The 19252-nt window shown below is 59.8% G+C and overlaps 1 protein-coding gene across 1 annotated transcript; it reads right to left on the bottom strand.

Moving 5' to 3' along the window:
• Positions 1-937: 937 nt before the first annotated feature.
• On the bottom strand, positions 938-18128 carry FAM78A (family with sequence similarity 78 member A). Its single transcript, XM_001499008.5, has 2 exons — positions 16847-18128; positions 938-4130 (listed from the first exon to the last, which is right to left on the bottom strand). The coding sequence occupies exons 1-2, from the start codon at positions 17167-17169 to the stop codon at positions 3602-3604; spliced, it is 852 nt and encodes a 283-aa protein (XP_001499058.1). The 5' UTR covers positions 17170-18128; the 3' UTR covers positions 938-3601.
• Between the last annotated feature and the right edge of the window lie 1124 nt (positions 18129-19252).

Here is a 19252-nt window from a genome sequence, read left to right on the forward strand (position 1 = left end):
CCCGGAACCCAGGATGGAGGGAGCGAAGGCGTGGGGCCTTCTTCAGAATAAGAACTGACACTTACTGAGCACCGAACGGACGTTCCGCAGTGACTTGCCGAGGGCGAGCGCGCATGCTGAGGGTTTGACCTGCGGCTCGCATCCTGGCTCTGCCTCTCCCCAGGTGCATGGCCTTGGGCGGCGTCTCAACCTCTGCTCCCCCTCAATGTACTCATCTGTGAAATGGGCTCATGAGAACACCCGGTGTTGTGAGGATTCAGTGAGTTAACACCCAGGAGCTGGGTAGACCCATGTGTCCTCACCGCCTCAGCTAGGAGGCAGCTGCTCAGAGAACCCGCATTTTCCATACAAGGTAAGGGGGGCTCAGAGGGGCTCGGCATCCTGCCCAAACTCATGCATATGGCCTTGAACCCATGGTCCACCTTCAACGCCCCCACCCACTCCAGGACCTCGGGGCTCCCCCACCTCCCGTCTTCTCCTAACAAGGCTCTGAGAAGAAAGTGTTTACTCTGGTGCTCTGACCCCTGCAGCCCCCTTTGCTCAGCTCTGACCGCAGGCAGGGCGCAGGGCCACGTTCTAGACTGACCTTGTCCTAGCAGCTGCGTCTCCACATGAAGACAGGGATGCAGGTCCAATCTACACACTAATCCCCCTTGTCATATGGGTTTTGACTGTTTGCCAAAAAGCCACGCTGCCCCCCATGTCCGGGCTCCTCCTCCACACACGGCAGCAGCCAAGGGTCCTTGCAGTGGGCACTAAGGTCCCAGGGCTGTGGCCAGCCTCCTCCCGGGCTCTTCCTAGGCCCTTAGCCCCAGAACCTCCAGGCTCCAGCCGAATACCCACCCCTCAAATACGTTCACTCCTGTGGCCAGAAATACAGAGCTGTCGACCCCAAAATGAAGCGCCACTTCAGAAACATCCAGATCCTAGCCAGGCCTACTTTAAAATTACTTTTTATTTCTCTTTGTGAATATTTGTTTTAAAAAAAGGTTCATTTTACATTTTCTTCAAGAGTCTTGTGCCTCCTGGTAAATGCATTGGTTTGTTTTCACAGTACTCTCCACGACCACGAAGGTCCTTATTGCTGGAGGAGTGTGTCCACGCCAGGGAAGGGGGACACCAGAGGGATCGGGGTCCCAGGCGAGATGCCTGGGGTCTGTGCTCCTGACACAAGGGAGGAGGCCGAGGGACCAGACCCAAGCTAGGCCGAGCATCCTTGGCTGGGCCTGCAGCCTCTCCAGGGCCTCCCCAGCCCTGTCTCCAGAAAGGCCGGGGTGGCGGGACAGAGAGAAAGGGGCAAGGAGGTAGGCGGGTAGGAGGAGCCAGGGAGCACGGGGAGCTGGGGCCCAGGCATGCGGTGGGCCGGGCAAGGCAGCCAGAGCAGCATCGCTCCCCTCCAAGTGCACGGCACTGTGCCCCTGCCATGCGGGCTCGCTCACTCAGGAAGTGTGGGTCTTGGGGACTCTGCCCCAAGACAGCTCAGTTCACCCCTCCCTGTTCTTTCCTGTGCCCACCCCCTACCCCAGTAAGAACCCCTGAGCAGTGACCCAGCCCCAAACCACAACTCCGGCTTCCTGACCCCTCGTGCAGGGCCCTTTCTCCTTTTTAGTGCAAGAAAGACCTGAGTGCAGAGAAGGACCATTCCTCAGGAGGCCAGGTCCTGTCCCCGGAAGCTGGACACTGTCACCCTGCTCCCTCCCAGGCCCGCCCCCAGAGGTTGGGGCAGGGACACACCACTCCCCTCACTTGGCCTCTCTGGGTGGCAGGGTGTCTGTACACACCACGGGGAACCGGCAGCTTCCAGGGGGTTCCTGGGCCTGACAGCGGTGTTCCCCAAGCACCACGCCAGCGGCCGGCAAGGCAAAGCTGCTTCCAGTCCAGTCATTCCAGGACAGCTGCGCGCCTCCCGTCGGGAGCCGGGCTCGGAGCGGCACTGGACGTTAAGCACCCCTGAATAAATACAGTGTCATGTGGATGAAGGACTAGAGCGAGGCTTAGGTGACCCCAGCCCTCCCACGTTGTCACGGGGACTCCTATCAGTGGCTCATCTACAGCAGAAATGGATTATTTTTCTTTTCTGACAGTTTTCTGTGCTTGATGATGATTCGTTTGAATGCGGGGCCTGGGTGATATAGCTGTGGGTTTGGCAAGCCTGGAGGAAGGGGGCTCCAGTGGGTGCCCCCCACAGCTCAGGCGAGCAGCCTTCAGGGCAGACATTGCTAAGAAAGCTCGGCGACGCTGGGGACCAATTCGAGGGCTCCAGGAGCCGAGGGAGGGTGGCCCTTGAGGACCAGCCATGCTGCCAGACCAGCCTCCAGGGTGGCTCCGATGCCTGCCATCCATGGGCCCACTGATGCCCCAGCCCTGGGCCCTGGTTGACTCACTTGAGGATAAGCAGCAGGGGAGAGCCTGCCCTCTGCCCCCCCAGGCTCCCCAGATCCAGGAACGCCTGTCCGTGGGGGCCCCCTTCACAGCTCCCCCTCCTCCAGCACTGTGAGCCCATCTGAAGCCCCCAGAGCACCTGGGAGCATGTCCCCTGAGAAGGAGCCAGGAAGGAAGTGCATGCCTTTCTTACCTTTGAACCAAAACTGGGTCAAGGTGGCTGCGTGTCTGGGACCAGTGTGGGTGGACAAGGAAAAGCCGCGCACTGAGCTGTGCGGGCAGACCCACCTGTGGATGGGTGCTGAGGACTGAGGCAGAAAGTTCCCTGGGCTCAACCTCCACCTCACAGGCCCCTCCCTCTCTCCTGGGCCCACCCAAGGCAAGTGAAGGCTGCGAGAGAGGAGAGAAGCGGCCACAGAGCTCACGGCCCTGCCTTCTCTGCAGGGGCGGGGATTCTGCCTGGGCTGAGAGAAGGGGCTCTTGAGGCAGAGTCTGTGGTTCCGTTTCTGCTGAAATAAGGAGTAAGCAGCTGGTTTTAGGTCTAAATCTGTACCCCTGCCCCACTCCCAAGACACCGGGGAGAAGGGGCTCCAAGGCACCTTCCTCTCACCCCTGACCCAGCCCCCTCCCTCACCTCCAGCGGAGATGAAAAGTCCAGTAGAAAAGAGATCCTGCTTTCTTTGTCTGCTGTGGGTTTTTTTCCTTTAAATTCAGCTTAAGGCAAAAGTTTGGCAAAGCAAGTCTGCATAAGGCCGCATAACAGAGGGCGAGAGGGAGCTGCCGCGGGGCGGCCCGACACTGTCACAAACCAGCGACGACGGCGCGGCGCTCGGACCAGCCTCAGCGTCAGCTCCTCCTTCCCCCCTCCCTTGAACCTCCTAGAGAGGCGTTTAAAAAAAAAGAACTGAAAAAGCAGTTGTTTCGGGGAGTCTGTTGCAAGAGAATGGCTGAAAGTGTGAGAAAGGAGAGGGAGGGAGACCCAAGGTGACACTGAAGGGCGCACGTGGGGCTGGTCTGTCCCGGCTGGGTCTCCCCCTCCCCGCCAAGAAGCAGGGTCCTCGGAGGGGCGGGGAGGCCCTCCCGGGGGGCATTCGCACAGTGAGGGCTGCCCGCTGGAGCAGGTAGAGTGGTTGTGTTTCGCTGAATGACTGAGAGTCCGCGTGGGTTTTGTTGGAGCAGAATTATTATTTGAGTCTAACCTAGCGGGGCGCCCTGGCCGTCACCAGTGCTTGGGCGGGATCACCACCAGCGGCAGCCCGTACTTGGGCCGCCACATGAGGACCTGAGCGTCGTTGGCGTTGGGCTTGACCAGGGCGTTGGGCGGGATCGGCTCGTTCTTGCTCAGGATTTTGGGCTGGTCCTGGGTGACGGGCTCCCGCAGCCTGGCACGCTGGCCCAGGGGCCGCGTCGGGTTCACCTCGATGCTAAGCTGCATGTGCCAGTGCAGCGTGTGCAGAACGATCATGTCGTTTGTCGTGGTGTTGCTGGCCACCAGCCACGTGGTGAAGCTCTGGTTCCGGTAGATGTTGGTCAGTCTGGCCACGTTGCTTTCGCTGACGGGCACGGCCCACGTGACGCTGGGGTAAAAGTTGTCGTTCATACTGATGATGAACTTGGAGTCTCTCTTGGTGGGGCCCATGACGGTGCACGTCTCCGTGGTGTTGCCGTACCAGGGGTAGTTCACCCCGTCTGAGTCGCTGATGGCCTCAATCTTGCCTTCCTGGAGGTCGGGGAGCTCCCAGCTGGACCTGAGGACCGGAAGGATAGTTTACTCCGTCAGCCACCCACAAGGCTTTTCTGTGTCCCTTGTGTCCATAAGACTTAACCTCCAGGGCGACCAGACAGTAAACAGACACCCAACATCATGTCAGGTGAACTGGGGCTCCCCCAGACATAGCCCCCGTCAGAAACCACATCCTGTTTTCTCGCCTCATCTCAATTCAGTCTCCCCCCTGAAACCGTGGTAGACGGGGCTGCATCCCAGCTGGGTGCCCATGAGCAGATGTGTCACATGGAGGGGGCTGGTGGTGGTAAACAGTAATGGGGAGCCCTGACATGTGCTGCGTCCCCTACCCCGTGTGGCCCAGCAGCTGGCAGGAGAGCCACACGCAGCCCTCTGACCTTGGGGCTGAGGTGGGGCAACTCTTCCGGGCCACACAGCTCATCAGGGTGGGTCTGGATGGGCACTCAGGTCAGCCCAGCCTCTCTGGCCCACATGCCCCCCTCACCACCGGGTGGCAATGAGTTGCTTTCTCTCACTTCAGGGGCTGACGGGAGGCTTGAGGGCCCAGAGGGTGTGGGGTCAGCACATCTGAGAATGATTCCCAGCCCCTCCATTGACCAGCATGTGGCCTGGGGCAGATGCCTGCCCTCTCTGAGCTTCAGTGTCCTTGCCCACGAAAGGCAGGGCTCCAGCCTCTCCCTCCCCGCCCTGGGGCAAGGGGAGTAGGAGCCAGGGTCCTCTGCTCCGGGTCTGGCCCCTCACCACCCCATGTCTCCTTCACCACCTGGGGGCCTGGCTCCCTAGACCGCCACCTGGGGCCACAGCCAGGACCAGGGGGGCTTCCAGGCATGAGATGCCCTTTCCTCCCCTCCGCCCACCCTCCCCCATTCTTTCTGCTCGTGCCTGCCTAGAAGAGGAAGCAGGCGGAATTACTCCTGCCTGGCTAACCCCTGTCTTTGAAGCAGTGGAACCAAGAAGCCTAACCAGCCCCATCTCAAAACCCCACGTTCAGGCCCAGCCCCGGGGCCAGCTGTGCAATGCCTGCAGGGCTGTCCTGCGAGCCCGCACTTCGCTTTCCCCTGCTGGAGGCCCAGCAGGCTCAGCCTTCCAGGGGCAGGAGCAGGTGACCAGGCTGTCCAGAGCTCGGACTCGGGGACCCACCGGCAGTGCTGCGAGTCTCAGCCACCCCCTCACTGGCATGAGACCCTGGGCAAGGTCCCAGCCCTCCCTGGACCCCAGGCTCATCATATACCTCTCTCGAGGGGTTACGGGAGGATGCAGGCAGGAACGTGAGAGCCAGGAAGGGCACAAAGCAGATGCCAGTAACCACTAGCTGCCATCACCGGTGCCATCACTATTGATGCTGTAATAATAACTCTCAGACAGAAGAGGACACAGTCCGTCCCAGGTTACTCTGAGGACACACTCTCCCGTGTGGCGAGGGACACAGCAGCGCCTGGGCAGCCCTTAGAGGCTCATCGACAATCATGTCCACCCGCCTGGACGGAGAAAGCAAGTGAAGCTGGGGTGGGGGCTTTTCCCAAGGTGACTCGGCCAAGGAGCGGAGCCTGGGCCCCAGGTGGCCTGACTTTATCCAGCACTGATTCCACCTGGGCACCTGATACCGAAGCTCAGGACACTCGGCACCCAGAATTCTGCACACCTGCGCACGCCCGCGGTGGGGGGGGCCAGGATATACTGCTTTACAAAATGCGTTCCTGTTCATAGCAGCGGTATTCACGATGGCCAAAAGGCGGAAGCAGCCCGAGAGTCCGTGGACAAGTGACTGGAGAAACAAAATGTGGTACATCCGCATGGAGCATGATTGCCTTAAAAAGGAAGGAAATTCTGGCACTCGAGACACCGTGGCTGAACCACGAGGACACTACGATAAGTGAAATAAGCCAGATCCACAAGGAGAAATACTGGATGATTCCACTTAGAGGGTCCCTGGAGAAGTCAAGTTCATGGAGACAGAAAGTGGGATGGTGGGGGCCAGGGGCTGGGGGGGGAGCGAGTGTTTAATGCGGATGAAACCTCAGTTGGGGAAGATGAGAAGGTTCTGGGGACAGATGCACAGCAGTGTGAATGTACTTAATGCCACTGAACTTAAAAATGGTTAAAACGGTAAATTTTACGTGTATCTCATCACAATAAAAAAAGGCATTCCTCTACTGCAATGCATGGTTTAAGGTCAGCCGTCAGCAAAATTGGGGCCACTATAAGAGGAATGCTTCGGAACGTGCTGTTGCTAATTTTTCTATTTATTGCGTTTCTGTTTTCTGTTTATTGCATTGAAAAGGTCACAAAATAGGGCAACACCTGCCTAGCAGGCCACCTCCTGCCCCGGGGCCCCGAGCTGGTCAGATTCCGGGAGAACTGGGGCAGCAGCCCCCACGACCTCGCGTTTCTCAAGTGCCCAGGAGTCCCTGAGACCGCGGGGCCCTTCCAGACCCACCCGGCCACGGGGTGGGTAACGGTCTGAGCCTGCTGATTCGGCTCCCCGCATGGGGGGCGCCACGGACCGGAGAAGGGGTCAGGGGCCCTGTCCTGAATTTCTGAGAAGCCGGGGCCTTGGCCCCTCCTGTCCTCAGCCGCCTGTTTCAGGAGGCACCCCCCACCCCCCATCCTCTCGCACTGGTTACACTTGCTTGCAAAAGTTTTTTTTTTAAGGCAGAAAGCAGACTTGCAAGAGGAACTTTGCTCCTCCTTGGCCCCCTCTCACTTCCTGAGAGCTGGCTCGTTCTGGGAGGGGGCTTGGCACCTGAATGGCCTCTCTCTCTCGGCCTCTGACCCCCAGCTTCCGTCCCTTTCCTCCCCCAGCCCCCAAACGCGCGAGCCCTGGCTCAGTCACAGACAGGTGACGATCCTCATGAGCTGGCAGACGGCCGTGTCTCATGTAGGGTATTACTCAGAACCAGGGCCAAGGGCGTCTGTTTTCAAACCATCACAGGCCAGCACAGGCTGGCTCTGGCCCCCGCGGTCCCTCTCCCAGAAGAGGAGGTGGGAGGGCGAGTGGCTGAGGGCACAGCCTCTGGGGGACACAGCCCAGCCCTGAATCTCGTCTCAGTCTGGCCACTAACTCCAATTAGGTTACAAATCTCTGTGCCTCCATCTTCTCATCAGTTAACTGTGACCAATCCTACCCACCTTTAAGCAGGGTTTTTGTGGCGATTAAATGCGTCAATACAGCTATTCCTCGACTTTGATGGGGTCACGTCCCGGTAAACCCATACTAAGTGGAAAACATCCTAAATCGAAAATGCATTTAATCCGCCTCACCTCCCAAACATCCTCGCTCAGCCTCGCCTCCCTTAAACGTGCTCAGAACACTCACATGAGCCCACAGCTGGGCAAAATCACCTGCACGAAGCCTGTTTGTGCCACAGTGGTGACCGTCTCTTGTAACTACTGAATGCTGTGCTGAAAGTGACGAGCAGAAGGCTGTGTGGGTGCAGAGTGTGGGGGCGTGTGTCGGCCGTTCACCCTCGGGATCGCCAGGCCGACCTGGCGCTGCAGCCGCTGCTGCCCAGCATCACGAGGGGGTCGGACCGCATCGCGCGGCCGGGGACAAGCTCCATTCAGAATTCCAAGTGGGGTTTCCACTTATGCGTGCGGCTTTCGCACCATCGTAAAGTCGGAAAATCGTAAGTCAAACCGTCATAAGTTGGGGACCATCTGTGTATCCGACCTGGTACACAGGACGTGGAAACTTCCAGACACCATTCGAGGGAGGTGTCAGCAGTGTGAGGTGCGCCTCGAACGCTAACGGATTTGCCAGCCCCATCTGACCCGAGCCTTTTTGACTCATGCAGCTTTCACACGATACACACTCTGAACGGGACGGACTCGCCCCACTTGCCGCCTCCTCCAGTATCTCCCGTTTGCTCGCAGTGACCTGGGGCTCCCAGGCGGTCCCTCAGCTCTCTGCTCGGGGCTCGAGGGGAGAGCCAGGACTGAGCCTTCTCCCTCTTTGCACGGCGGGGACAATCCTGGCTCTGATGTGCTGCCCACCAAAAGGTGTCCGCAAGGTGCCCAGCACCATGCCTGCACACAAGTGCTCAACCGCCCGGTCTATGCGGAGTGCGGGATCTTGTGAATAAGTGCAAACACGCCTGTTTGCACCCTGAGTTCACAGACCCTGATCCCGCCTGCCCCCAGTCACCTTCTCTCCAGACCCCAGGGTGCGCTGTGTCCATCCTCACATTGGTCTCCCTCGTGTCCTCGCCCTGTGTCTGCCCCCTGGTCTTCAGGGTAAGACCAGCTACGCAGTCTGTGGGACCCAGTGCAGTGAAACCTGAGGCCTCTCGTTCAAGACTTAAGAATTTCAACGTGGCGACAGCAGAGCCTTGAACCACGTGAGGGGCCTGTCTGAGAGCAGGCCCCAGTGTGACCGCACAGTCCAAACGCCCAGGGAGTCGCCCCACTTCCATGGGCCACCTGTCACACCCCTGCCCTTGTCCTTCTAGTGGGGGGAACCCAAAGGACAGCAAAGTCCAGGCTTGAAGCTGGACCTCAGAATGCTTTCTTGGGCCCCCTCACATCATGTCTGAAATGGACTCCTCAGCCTTCCTCAGCGGCCCTGTTCTTACTGCAGTCCCCATCCATCGTCCACTCAACAGGTGTTTGCAGAGCACCTGCCATTAACACTGGCCACAAAGCTGTGAAAGAGATGGACAGAGGTACTGCCCTGGTCAGCAGAGATGGCAGAGGGCCCTGTGTCCTCCAGGCACCCAGCACCATCCCTGACTCCCCCTCTCACCTCAAGACTGTCCCCCCTTCTTTGCTTTCCTCCTGGCCAGAACCCCTCACCTCTCCCAGGTCTCCCAGCCTCCACTCCTGCCTCCTGCAATGTTCTCCTCCCAGAAGCCTGAGTGGTATTTTAAAAAACACAAATCTGATTATGCTGTTCCTCCCTCCAATTCTGTTAAACCTGCCATGACTCCCCAGGGCACTTAAAGCCGGATGCAGATGAAGCCAGGACCCTGCCTGCACACACACACGCCCTCCCCAGGCTCCAGGCCCATCAGCCATTCTCAGTTCCTCTAACAGGCCGTGCTCCTCCCGTCTCAGGGCCTTCTGCCAGGAGCAGTCCCCCTCCCCCTGTCCTAGCCCGTGGTCCTCACGGCTCAGCTCTGGAGCCCCCAGGGAAGCTGCCCTGACCCGTCACACAAGGCCAGGTGCTCCCCGTGTTCGATGCCACCCAGTCCTTGTCCTGCTGCTTCCTGGCACACGCCCAGGGGTGATTAAATAATCCTGCCATCATTTGCTGACGATCTCGAAAGGGCAGGGGCCAGACCTGCAGGATTCACCCCGGTGCCTGGCCTAGAATCAGGCACGATAAACGGTGGTGGCCTGGCTCAGCGACTGTGTGCACTGCCAGTCTCCCCTCGGGGCCTGAGCCTCACACGGGGTCTGAGGAATGAGTTCCAGGCGCCCAAAGCCACCTCTGCTCACGTGCGCTCTCACCTGGAGCAGCGGCAGCTGGAACAGCCACTCCCAGCTGGGGTCGTCCCCACAGCAACGCCGGCAACAGCAGTCACGTTCCCTGAGCACACTGGACGTGCCAGGCACCATCGGTCCGTCCATCTGCCCAGGGCTCTCCTCAGCTACCCGGGGTCCGGGGTCCGGGGCCCGGGGGCACGTGTTACAGAGGGCACTTGGAGACCACAGAGGCCTGGCCCAAGGTCACACGACGGGAAGCCACTGGGCCAGGACCTGTGGCCTAAGTGAGCTCTTAATACTGGCCCCCAAGAGACCCTCACCCAACACACACACGCACGTATACACATACACACACACATATACATGTATATGCACACACACAGGTTCTTATCCACCAGCCTCCAACAGACCCTCACCCAACCCACACACACACACACAGGCATATACACATACCCCCGCATACACGTATACACACATGCGCATACACAACACACACACATGCACACATACACACATACCCCCATATACACACACATGCACACAGGCTCCAAGCAGCACAACTGACAGAGAGTGGGAGTGGGATGGGGTTCCAGGAAGGCCTCCCCTGGAGGTCGGAGAAGGGGTTGAGGCTGCCCTGAGGGGCACCCACGGGGGTTGGGGAGGGTCGCCCTGTGGCTCCAGGCCCAGCCACCAGCCAGGAGCTGGCCCAGCGTGGAGGCCCCACGGTGGAGGGTGAAGGACCCAGGGACGCTCAGAGCTCTGGAATGTGCCCGGGAGGGGAGGGGTGGGACCTGCCCCTTCTGTGACCTGGACACCCCCCGGGAGACACCCTTCTCGCCACTTCAGGAAGAGCCCTGGTCCGTGCTGGGCAGGGGTGGCGAGGCTGGGCCCGGGCTCCCTCCCGGAGGGGTGAGAGTCGGCGCTCTGGCTGCACTGGAGTCCTGGACCCCAGAGCCGACGGCCCCCGTCACCTGGTCTCAGAACAAAGTTCCTAAACTGAAGTCTCTGTCTTCGTTGGGTCCTGTCTACACAGCTGCTATATTATTATTCACTTCATTTTATTCCTTAAAATTAATCACTTTTTTCAAACCTCTACTGTGTTTAGTTTTTCCTAAGAAACACCTTTGAAATAACAAGTTGGAAGTACTAGGTATACAAACTTTTTTCTAATATGCTTTAGAATAAATATGTTGCTTTAAATTAAAATTACCCTTAAGCTGAAATGAATTCACCTAAATATTATTTCGTGTCCCACAAGTGGCGCCCTCAGGCCCTCGGAGAAACACATTTACAGACCAGAATTTGAGGCTCGAGGGCAAGAGGGCTGGGGCCGGGGCTCCTCTGCCCGGCGCTGGTCCCAAGGTCCCAAGGAATTCTCTCACCTGGGCCCCAAGCTCCCAGATTTTACCGTTTTGTACAATTTGCAAGAAGTTTAAATTCTGTAAAATTTTGCAATTTTACAGAAACTGAAGCCCAAGTGCCCCCTCCCAAACCAGACTAGGATCCTGGTTTCCTGACCCCGCCCGGTGCGGCCGCCCACCAGGCCAGCCCCTGCCCATCAGATGGGTCAGCAGGTGCGCTCTCTCAAGGGACAGGCTGGAGGTGCCCCTCCCTGCCAGCTGCTGCCGCTGTTCCCCCAGACAACACACCCACTCCTTCCGGGGCCGGTGGTGCCCCCCACTGCTGCTTCCTCCTCACCCAGCCCACAGCCCTGGGGCCTAACACCCGGGCAAGGGGCTGACAGTGCCTGGCTAATTTTAGTTTTTAGTTATAAAAGCTGTGCTTTCTGTTGTTGTTTTTTTTTTTTTTTTTCAAAAAAAGGAAGCCATGGAGAAGTATAAAGTGAGAAACGAAAACCGTCTCTTCTGTGCCTCCCCCTACCTCGCCAAGGGACTCACCACATTACACTTTGGTAAACATCCTTCTAGACCTTTCTCTCTGCACGTACACAGACGGCGTGTTCCCATTTTCAGTGTTTTCAACAAAAATGGGTTCCTACCCTACATATTTTACAACTTGTTTTGAAAGTAACATCTCTGATCGTGTTACCAGGTGGGAGCATCTCCGGCTCGAGGCACGGGCTGGCTCGAGAAACGGGCTGGAGCAGCCGCACGTGTTCTGCGCTGTTGACCGCGGTTCACCCCCGCTCCCCCGCCCCCAGCAGGCGGGCACCTGAGCTGTGCTTGGCTCTTCGCACTTATGAGCGGGGCAGAGTGACTGTCCTCACGCACGTACCCTCCCGTCCTGCTGCTTCTGGGCACGTGCGTGTCAACTCACTGGTTCAGCAGATTCCCTTTTGTGTGCCTACTGTGTGCCAGGCCCCGGGCCGGTGCCAAGTCTCTAAGAGGGACTCTCAGGTAGAATGATGGAGGGGAAGGGCGCCTGTATTTGTAACAGAGCCGAACTCGCCTTCCAGAAGCTGCTTAAATCGTACCCCCGCCAACAGCATGTGAGGCTGTCCACGTCCCCCCTCCCCAACACTGGGCATTACTGATCTTTCTCATTTTTACACAGAGCCGATCAGCCAAAATACAAGCATCTCCGTTTAACTCGTTATTTCCCGGATGGCCACAGCTGTCGGTGCCACCTCGCACGTCTCCTCGAGCAGCCAGCTTTTGTTTCTGGCACTGGGAAGGTGAGGGTTGGGACGATGACTTGGCCGGGGCTGGTCCAGGGGGAGTTCTTTGGGGCCGGGCAGCCCCCCCGCCAACTTCCTCCCACCCCAAAGCCTGGAAACAAGGACTTCCCTCTCCCACCCACGCCGCCCTCCCCTCCGCCAGAGCCCAGCAGATGGGGGAGGACGCCTTCCGGTCCAGAGAGGAAGCATCGTCCTCAATTGTTCTGCGTAGGGCCCTCGGCTCAGGCCCGGCTGCAGGAAGAGGCCACGTGGTCCCCAGGGCCGCTCCTCCCTGCCCGTCCCCAGACCCGCTGAAGCAGAGCAAGCTTCCTTGGGCAGGTGGCTTCAGTCCCTGAGGAGGTTTCCTCCTCATAAAGTGAGGACCTCGTGAGGTCCCAGGGAGACGGGCAGTGGAGAACGGACAGGGAGCCGGGGAGCTCAGGAGCACCCGCACAGCCCCAGTGTGTCTTGGCCGGGGCCTCAGCTTCCCCACCCCTGCCAGCCCCTTCCCGCCAGCCTCGTAATCCTGCGACAGACGTCACCGCGCGTTCTGGCTGGAACCCTCCCTGGGCTCACGGCCCATGGCTCTCGTGCTGTCGGCGGGCAAGTGCAAGGCGACCCAGGAGGACACCTCCAGTACAGCGGTCTTCATGCGGGGCCGGTGCCGGCCTTGCGGAATTACTAACGGAACGGGCAGTAGTTACGACATTGCCAGCTACCCGATATCGAGGGCACAGGAGGCACCGGGCGCTGCATTATCTCATTTAATCCTCACAACCACCCTGGGAGGGCAGGGCTGTGCTCCCCACTGCAGAGATGGGAACAGTGAGACCCAGAAAGGCTAAGAGACTGGATCAGCCCCAGGTCGCAGCACTAGGGTGTGGCGGAGCCGGTGTCCACACCCTGCTGGACAGGGTGCAGGGAGATGGCGCCATCCACCCAGAGACCCTCTCTCCCAGGCTGCTGTCCTCCTGACCCCCAAATCTCCCCTTGGTGGAACCCTGAGCCAGAAACTGGCCTTGGCCGTGGGCCAGGCTCCCTGGGGGCTCCAGAGAAGGGCAACCCAGGGACGATGTGAAGCGGCTCCCACACAGGCGAGAAATTGGGACTTGTCACTTAGCAGACTGTGCCAGCTGACAGGTGGCGGTTGAGGGATTGCGGGGGACGGGGCTGTGGAGGCAGGTGTCTCCAACAGTTTCGGGGGGGATGGCTCTTAAGGCAATGTGGGTTGGGCCCAAAACCATATAGAATCCTCTTGAGCTGGCACCGAGAAGCTCGGCATTTTCCAGCTCTCGCCTGAGAAAGGCGGGGGTTCCTGGAGTGGCGTGTTATTGCTCCACTTCAAATATTTCAAAGCCAGAATGTCATTCTAGAAAGTTCTGGATTAGAGATTAATTCCAAGCGGGGATAATGTTTGGGGGTATTACGGGTTTCAGTTGAGTATTTGGAATTAATATTTTTAATACAAGCCCGTTTGGAAAGAAAGGAAGCCCTGACCTAACTTTGTCACCTGGCTGTCCCCCTCCCCTGGCCACTAAAGCCCAGTGTGTGGGTTTCCTTTTAATGATTCGAATTGTCTGGGTCCAGTCCAGTGGTTCTCAACCAGGGGTGACTTGGCACCCCTCGCAGGGACATCGGGCAAGGACTGGGGACATTTGTGGTTGTCACAACAGAGTGGGGGCTACTGCATTGAGCGAGGAGAGACCAGGGATGCCGCCAACATCCTACAATGCACAGGAGCCTACAGCTCCCCCGTCGGGGCGAAGCTGGGGGACAGTTCTGGGCAGCTTGAGGTCTCTGGTCAGTCCCACCAGCCCACTCCCCACCTTCTTTCATGTCATGGGGCTTAAAAATATGAAAAAGGGGAGTTTAGGGTAGGGAGGATGGAAAGAGCCTTTTCCCTCACATCTAAATGCTTCCATTTACATTCACGAAGGAGCAGCCGTCCGGGCTTTCTCTCAAGGGGCACGGCTGAGCACAGAGCCCTCCCTGCAGGCCGGAGGAGCCGTGCTAGTCGCTAAGTCAGTTTCTCAACACGATTTGTTGATTAACAAGAAGTCAAGCAGCTTCCAGCTCAACGTTTCAGCCACAGGGCTGTCACCTCCACCTGTCCTCTCACCGCATCCTCACAGCAGCCTACGGGGAGTTCCATCCTTATCCCCGTTGACAGATGACAAAAGCGAACCTCCGAGGGGTGACTTGCCAAGGCCCCAGAGCCACCGCTGGCTGGGCATTCTGACCCCGGGACCTGAGCCCATTGACGACGACCCCACACTGCCCCTCCCAGGGGGCCTCAAACTCTGCCCTTTGTCTGGGGCGGGTCCTGTCCCAGCTGGGATTACGGACCCAGTGGACACAGGAGAATGAGCCGTGCGGGACACAGAGGGCCCCACCCTGAAAGAGGTTCCCCAGGAGGGGGGAAGTGAATGAGCAGCACGGAAAACGGCCTTCAACCCTTGAAAACTCAAATCATTTAGGACTTCCACAATTTAAAATTTTTAAAAGTCAAGGAGCGGGCCCCATGTAAAAGAGGAAGACCTGGGCTGGGGAGAAAATTCAATACAAGGAGTAATTTACATCTGTCCCAATTCTGTAGTTTCAGCCACAATTCTCAACTCATTACAGAGACCATCACTCACTCCCCATCTGAGGGTCACAGTCACGGAAACAACGTTAAGGTGATAGCTGCTTGCATTGAGCATTTACCGTGGGCCGACTGCTGGCAAATGCCATCTCTGTAATTCTTGCAGTAAGCCATGGGGCAAGGACTATGACTGGCCCTAATTTGCAGATGAGGAGACCAACGGTCAGAGTGGCTAAGGTCACACCCTGGAAAGCAGCAGTGGCTGGACTCCTGCCCAGGTCTGCTTGACCACAGTCTAGATGTGCACTGGGTTCCTCGAACCAGGAACCAAGGACTGGCACAGAAAGAGAAAGGTCAGCTGGGGTCTCTGACTCAGGCCCGCCTCCAACAATAGTGCCTGAACGTTCTCAGAGCCTTAAGGGAGCACAAGGCCTTGAAGACTCTGCAGAGCCCTGTGTACAGATGGGGAAGCTGAGGCCCCGAGCCAGGCCTGTTCCCTCCTGCCTGCACAGCACGACCACCGCATCAGAACTCGGTCCCTTTCATTCTCCCCAACTTCCTTGCCCCTGGCGCTCGTGTCTTTCCAAGTTCAGAAGGACCTTCTGTTTCCTACCCACCTAGGGAAGAAAACAGGCTTAGCCTAAAAGCCCTAGAGAAACCCACGTGTCTTGCCAGTCATCTCGGATGCCTTGCAAAGCTCGAGAAGGTTTCGGGCTTAAGGCTTCTTAGGAAAGGTCCACACCAAATAACTACGAATCACGTTTCCCTTCTTGGAATGGAAATTCAGCCTGTGGCCTGGATTAATAGCCCCACGTTTGAGAATTAAAGGGCTTGAGCACAGAAATCAGGTTGACGGAAGGGAGCCGACCAGTGTCCAGACAGGCCCCACGTGCACCTCTCTGGGCCCATCCGGGTTAGCTGTAAGTTTTACCAGGATCCTCCTGTTTCCCTTCTGACTTTAGAGTCGTTCAGTGGAGACGCCACGAGATTTGGTGTCCCGCCACCATCCATCTCCTCACCACTTCTCTAATTTCAGGTGGCCTGGGATGTTCTAAAATTGGTGAAAAGTCCCACCTCCTTCTGGGGACATTCCCCTCCCTGTCCCACACTCGTAGACCCCGCAAGTGACGCTGCACATGGTGGACACTGAGAGACGGCCTCTGGGACAGTGTCCACGGCCAGTCACGGGGCCCGGGGGGTGCTGCTCTCAGGGCCTGCCTCGCTCTCTCAGAAGGGTCTCATGCTCGGACGCAGTTATGTTCATCGCCCCATCTCAGGGTGGCCCTTCCAGTGAAGGCCCTCTCCCTTCTGTCCACGCTGCTTTCCACACATGGGATGACCATCTCAGGGATCAGGGAACACGCTGGAAAAGAAGACCCAGGATCCCTGTGTCCCTTACCGAGACCTACGTTATCCTGGGAACATTCTGGAGACCAGGCTGGAGAGCAGAGGCCAGCGGGCTCCTCTCAGCTGTTAGGGCCCCACCGGAGCCTCCTGGACACTGACACTTGCTGTCTACATAGAGTGGCCTTCTGCCCCAGAGAAAAAACTGTACACGGAAAAGCAAACCTAGCCGTGCTCCCAAACAAAACACTGTTCGGAACAGCAAAGCGTTCCCCCAAGGAGAGACACACTCAGGCCCCACGCAAAGCACCATACAATTTACGCCAGAGGCTGCCGGGGCTGTGTTCCCCTTCCCTGAGGATCCACCACGTGTGCTCACGGAGGCCCAGGCCTGGGGGGCCCAGCCGGGCCGCTCTGGTGACCCAGGATGGCACACTTGCTTTGACAAAGAGGCACCCAGTGGACAGTTCCTCTGCTTTCTCGGCATCTTACAGGGAAGGACACAGGAAGCCCAGGGGCCAGGGAGAGTGGCAGGGAAGGCCCTAGAACTGGGACCCCAATCTGAACCAATAGGCAAACCCTCTAGGAGGTTACCCGGCCAAAGAAGACTCAGAGGCCACTTCCATACACCCATAAAGCTTCCCTCTGGCCCTGGGGAGGCCCCTCTCTAACCCCCCCAACCTCCAGCCCCAGGCCTCCAAGCTCCCCACCTCCAGCAGCCCCCCAGAGCTTGCCCCGGAGCAGTACTCACATGCCCTGGTCCCCATACTGGTTGTAGAACTCCATATGACTGCACGCCTGGATCCAGCCGACCACCCAGGTCTCCTTCTTGGGGATCGGGGGCAAGACCACCTGAGCCGAGGCGCGGAAGTGGGGTGTCCGGTAGCGCAGCACCACGCTGGAGGACTCGTCGATGCTGGTGGGGATGGGGTCAATGGACGCCTTCACGTCCATCACCGTGATACCTTCCCGGAAGACTCTGCCTTTGCCCCCGATGCTCTGAATACAGCCCATGGCACACAGTACCGCTCTGATCTCCAGAGAAGGCCAGCAGTCCCAGAGAAAACTGGGCATTGAAAGGATGGAGGCCGCGGGACCCAGTGCAGACAGGACCGCTCTGCAATCTCAAAGCTCAAGACCGATATCCATAGGATAGAAAATTCAGCGAGCAGAGCGGCCGTGCATATCACGACCTCGGCCTGTTTATAAATAAGGATTTTGCTGCATTTCAAGAGCCCTGGGTTCTCTCTTCTGCTGCTGGCAGTGGACAAAAATCACCGATATTCTTTGGGTTAAAAAGAAAAGTTCGGAGGTTAATGGATAATCATGTTGCTGGACATCCAGCCCCTCCGTGCCTCACACGCGGGGAACGCGGTTCCGAGACGCTCCCTGAAGTCTTCGGGTGTCGGCGGCGCAGGGCGGCAGACACATAAGTGAGGGAGGCTCCGTCCCCTGCGCGGTGCCGCCCCGCTCGCCGCAGAAGACCGACTTCCTGCCCCTGTGCCTTCCGCACGCGCTCGGGACACGCGCACCGGCCGCTGCCCGTCCGGGCGAATCAATGGAAGAGCAGTTTCTGTTCGAGCGCGGAGGTCCCGGCGCCCTGGGGGGCGAGCGCCGACCCGCGGCTTCCAGGAGGCGAGCGCCGGGCTCGGGCCGCCCGCTGTGTCCCCGAGGCGCGCGGCGCAGCGCGGGTCCCCGTCGGCGTCCACTCGCGGGCGCGGGCTAACGCCCCCACGTGGACGCGCCGCGTCCCCTCGCCGCTGTCGCTGTCGCCGCCCGCCGCCGCGCGGGGCCCCGGAGCGGCCGCCGAGGACCTGGTGGGAGGTGGAAGAGACAGAGCGTCAAGGCCCGCCGCAAAGTTGAGCCGAACTTTGCTGCGGGGGGCGCGCGGGGCGGCGACGCGTGTGCGCCCAGCGCGGGCTGCGGAGCTGACGGCGCAGCTCTGGGCCGTCTCCCCGGAGGCGGCGGGTCCCCCCGCCCGCCCCGTCAGTGGCGGCCGCACGACCGCGCGCACCAGCGAATAATCGCCGCCCGTGACATCTCCGCTGACACCCTCCCGGCCCTGGGGCGGGGTGGGGGGGCGACCGGCTGGCACTGCAGTGGGCCACGTGGACTTGCCGGCCCTAGCACTGCCCCCACCGCCTCACCGCCGGCGCCGGCGCCCCTTCCCCAGCCGGGTCCCTCCGGCCCCCTGGGGGCGCAGTGCCACCCCGCAGGCCGGTGTGATCGGGCTCGCGCCCGTTCCGGGGCCGGGATCCCCCGACCCCAGCCCCGCCGCGTCGGGCGCCTCGGTCCCCCCTCCGCCAGTCCCTAGCGGCCCCCAGGTCCCCGCGCGTCGGGCGCGCTCGCCGCGGCCGGGCAACTTTGGCGCGCACGCCCCCACCCGGGCGGCGCCACCGACTCACCTGCCCCTCGGGCCGCTCTGCGTGCCCCGGCCGCCGCCCTCCGGACGTCCCTGACCCTGCCGCGGGCACGTCCTCGGGGCGCCCCCACTCCCTTCCCCGGGTAGTGTCCTTTGGCTCTACTAGGGTCTGAGGCCGGCGCGGGCGCCCCCAGCCCCCACCTCCTCCTAGCTCAGGACTGCTGGGGGGTGGCTGGGGGCGAAGGGGTGAGGCTCGGGGCTCTCTCGCCCCCACCCCGCGCGTCTCCTTTATTTTATGATCATTGTGAGCGTGCTGTCGCCCTCAGCCCCGCCGCCGCGCCGCAGCCGCCTGGCGCGCCCCGCGCCTCCTCGCTCTGCTGCGGCATCGGAAAGGCAACCAGGTCAAACTTTGCAGAAACTCAGCCCCTGCGCCGGCCTGGCCCCGCGTCCGCCCGCAGCCGCCAGCCGGAGCGCAGCGCGCAGGGACCGCCGCCCGCTCGCCGGCCCCGCGGGGCTGCAGGTCTGCAGGCGGCGGCGGCGGGCGGGCGGGCGCCGCCTCCTCCTCGCAGCCGGCCCTGCTCTCCACCCTCGCTCCCCGCACACAGCCCGCCCTCCCCCTGGTAATCCTCTCCCCCTCTCCCCCCTCTCTGTCCCCTCTCTCTGCAGCTGCTGGGGAGCTGAGCCTCTCCTTGCACAAACGACATTTCCTTTGTAGCTAGCCTCGGGAATTCTGGGTAGTGTAGTTCGGCTTCTGTCTCGGGTCCAGGTGGGCTGCTCCTCGTGCCCTTTGAACTC

Source organism: Equus caballus, chromosome 25, assembly GCF_041296265.1.
Source record: "Equus caballus isolate H_3958 breed thoroughbred chromosome 25, TB-T2T, whole genome shotgun sequence".
Taxonomy (NCBI): Eukaryota; Metazoa; Chordata; class Mammalia; order Perissodactyla; family Equidae; genus Equus; species Equus caballus.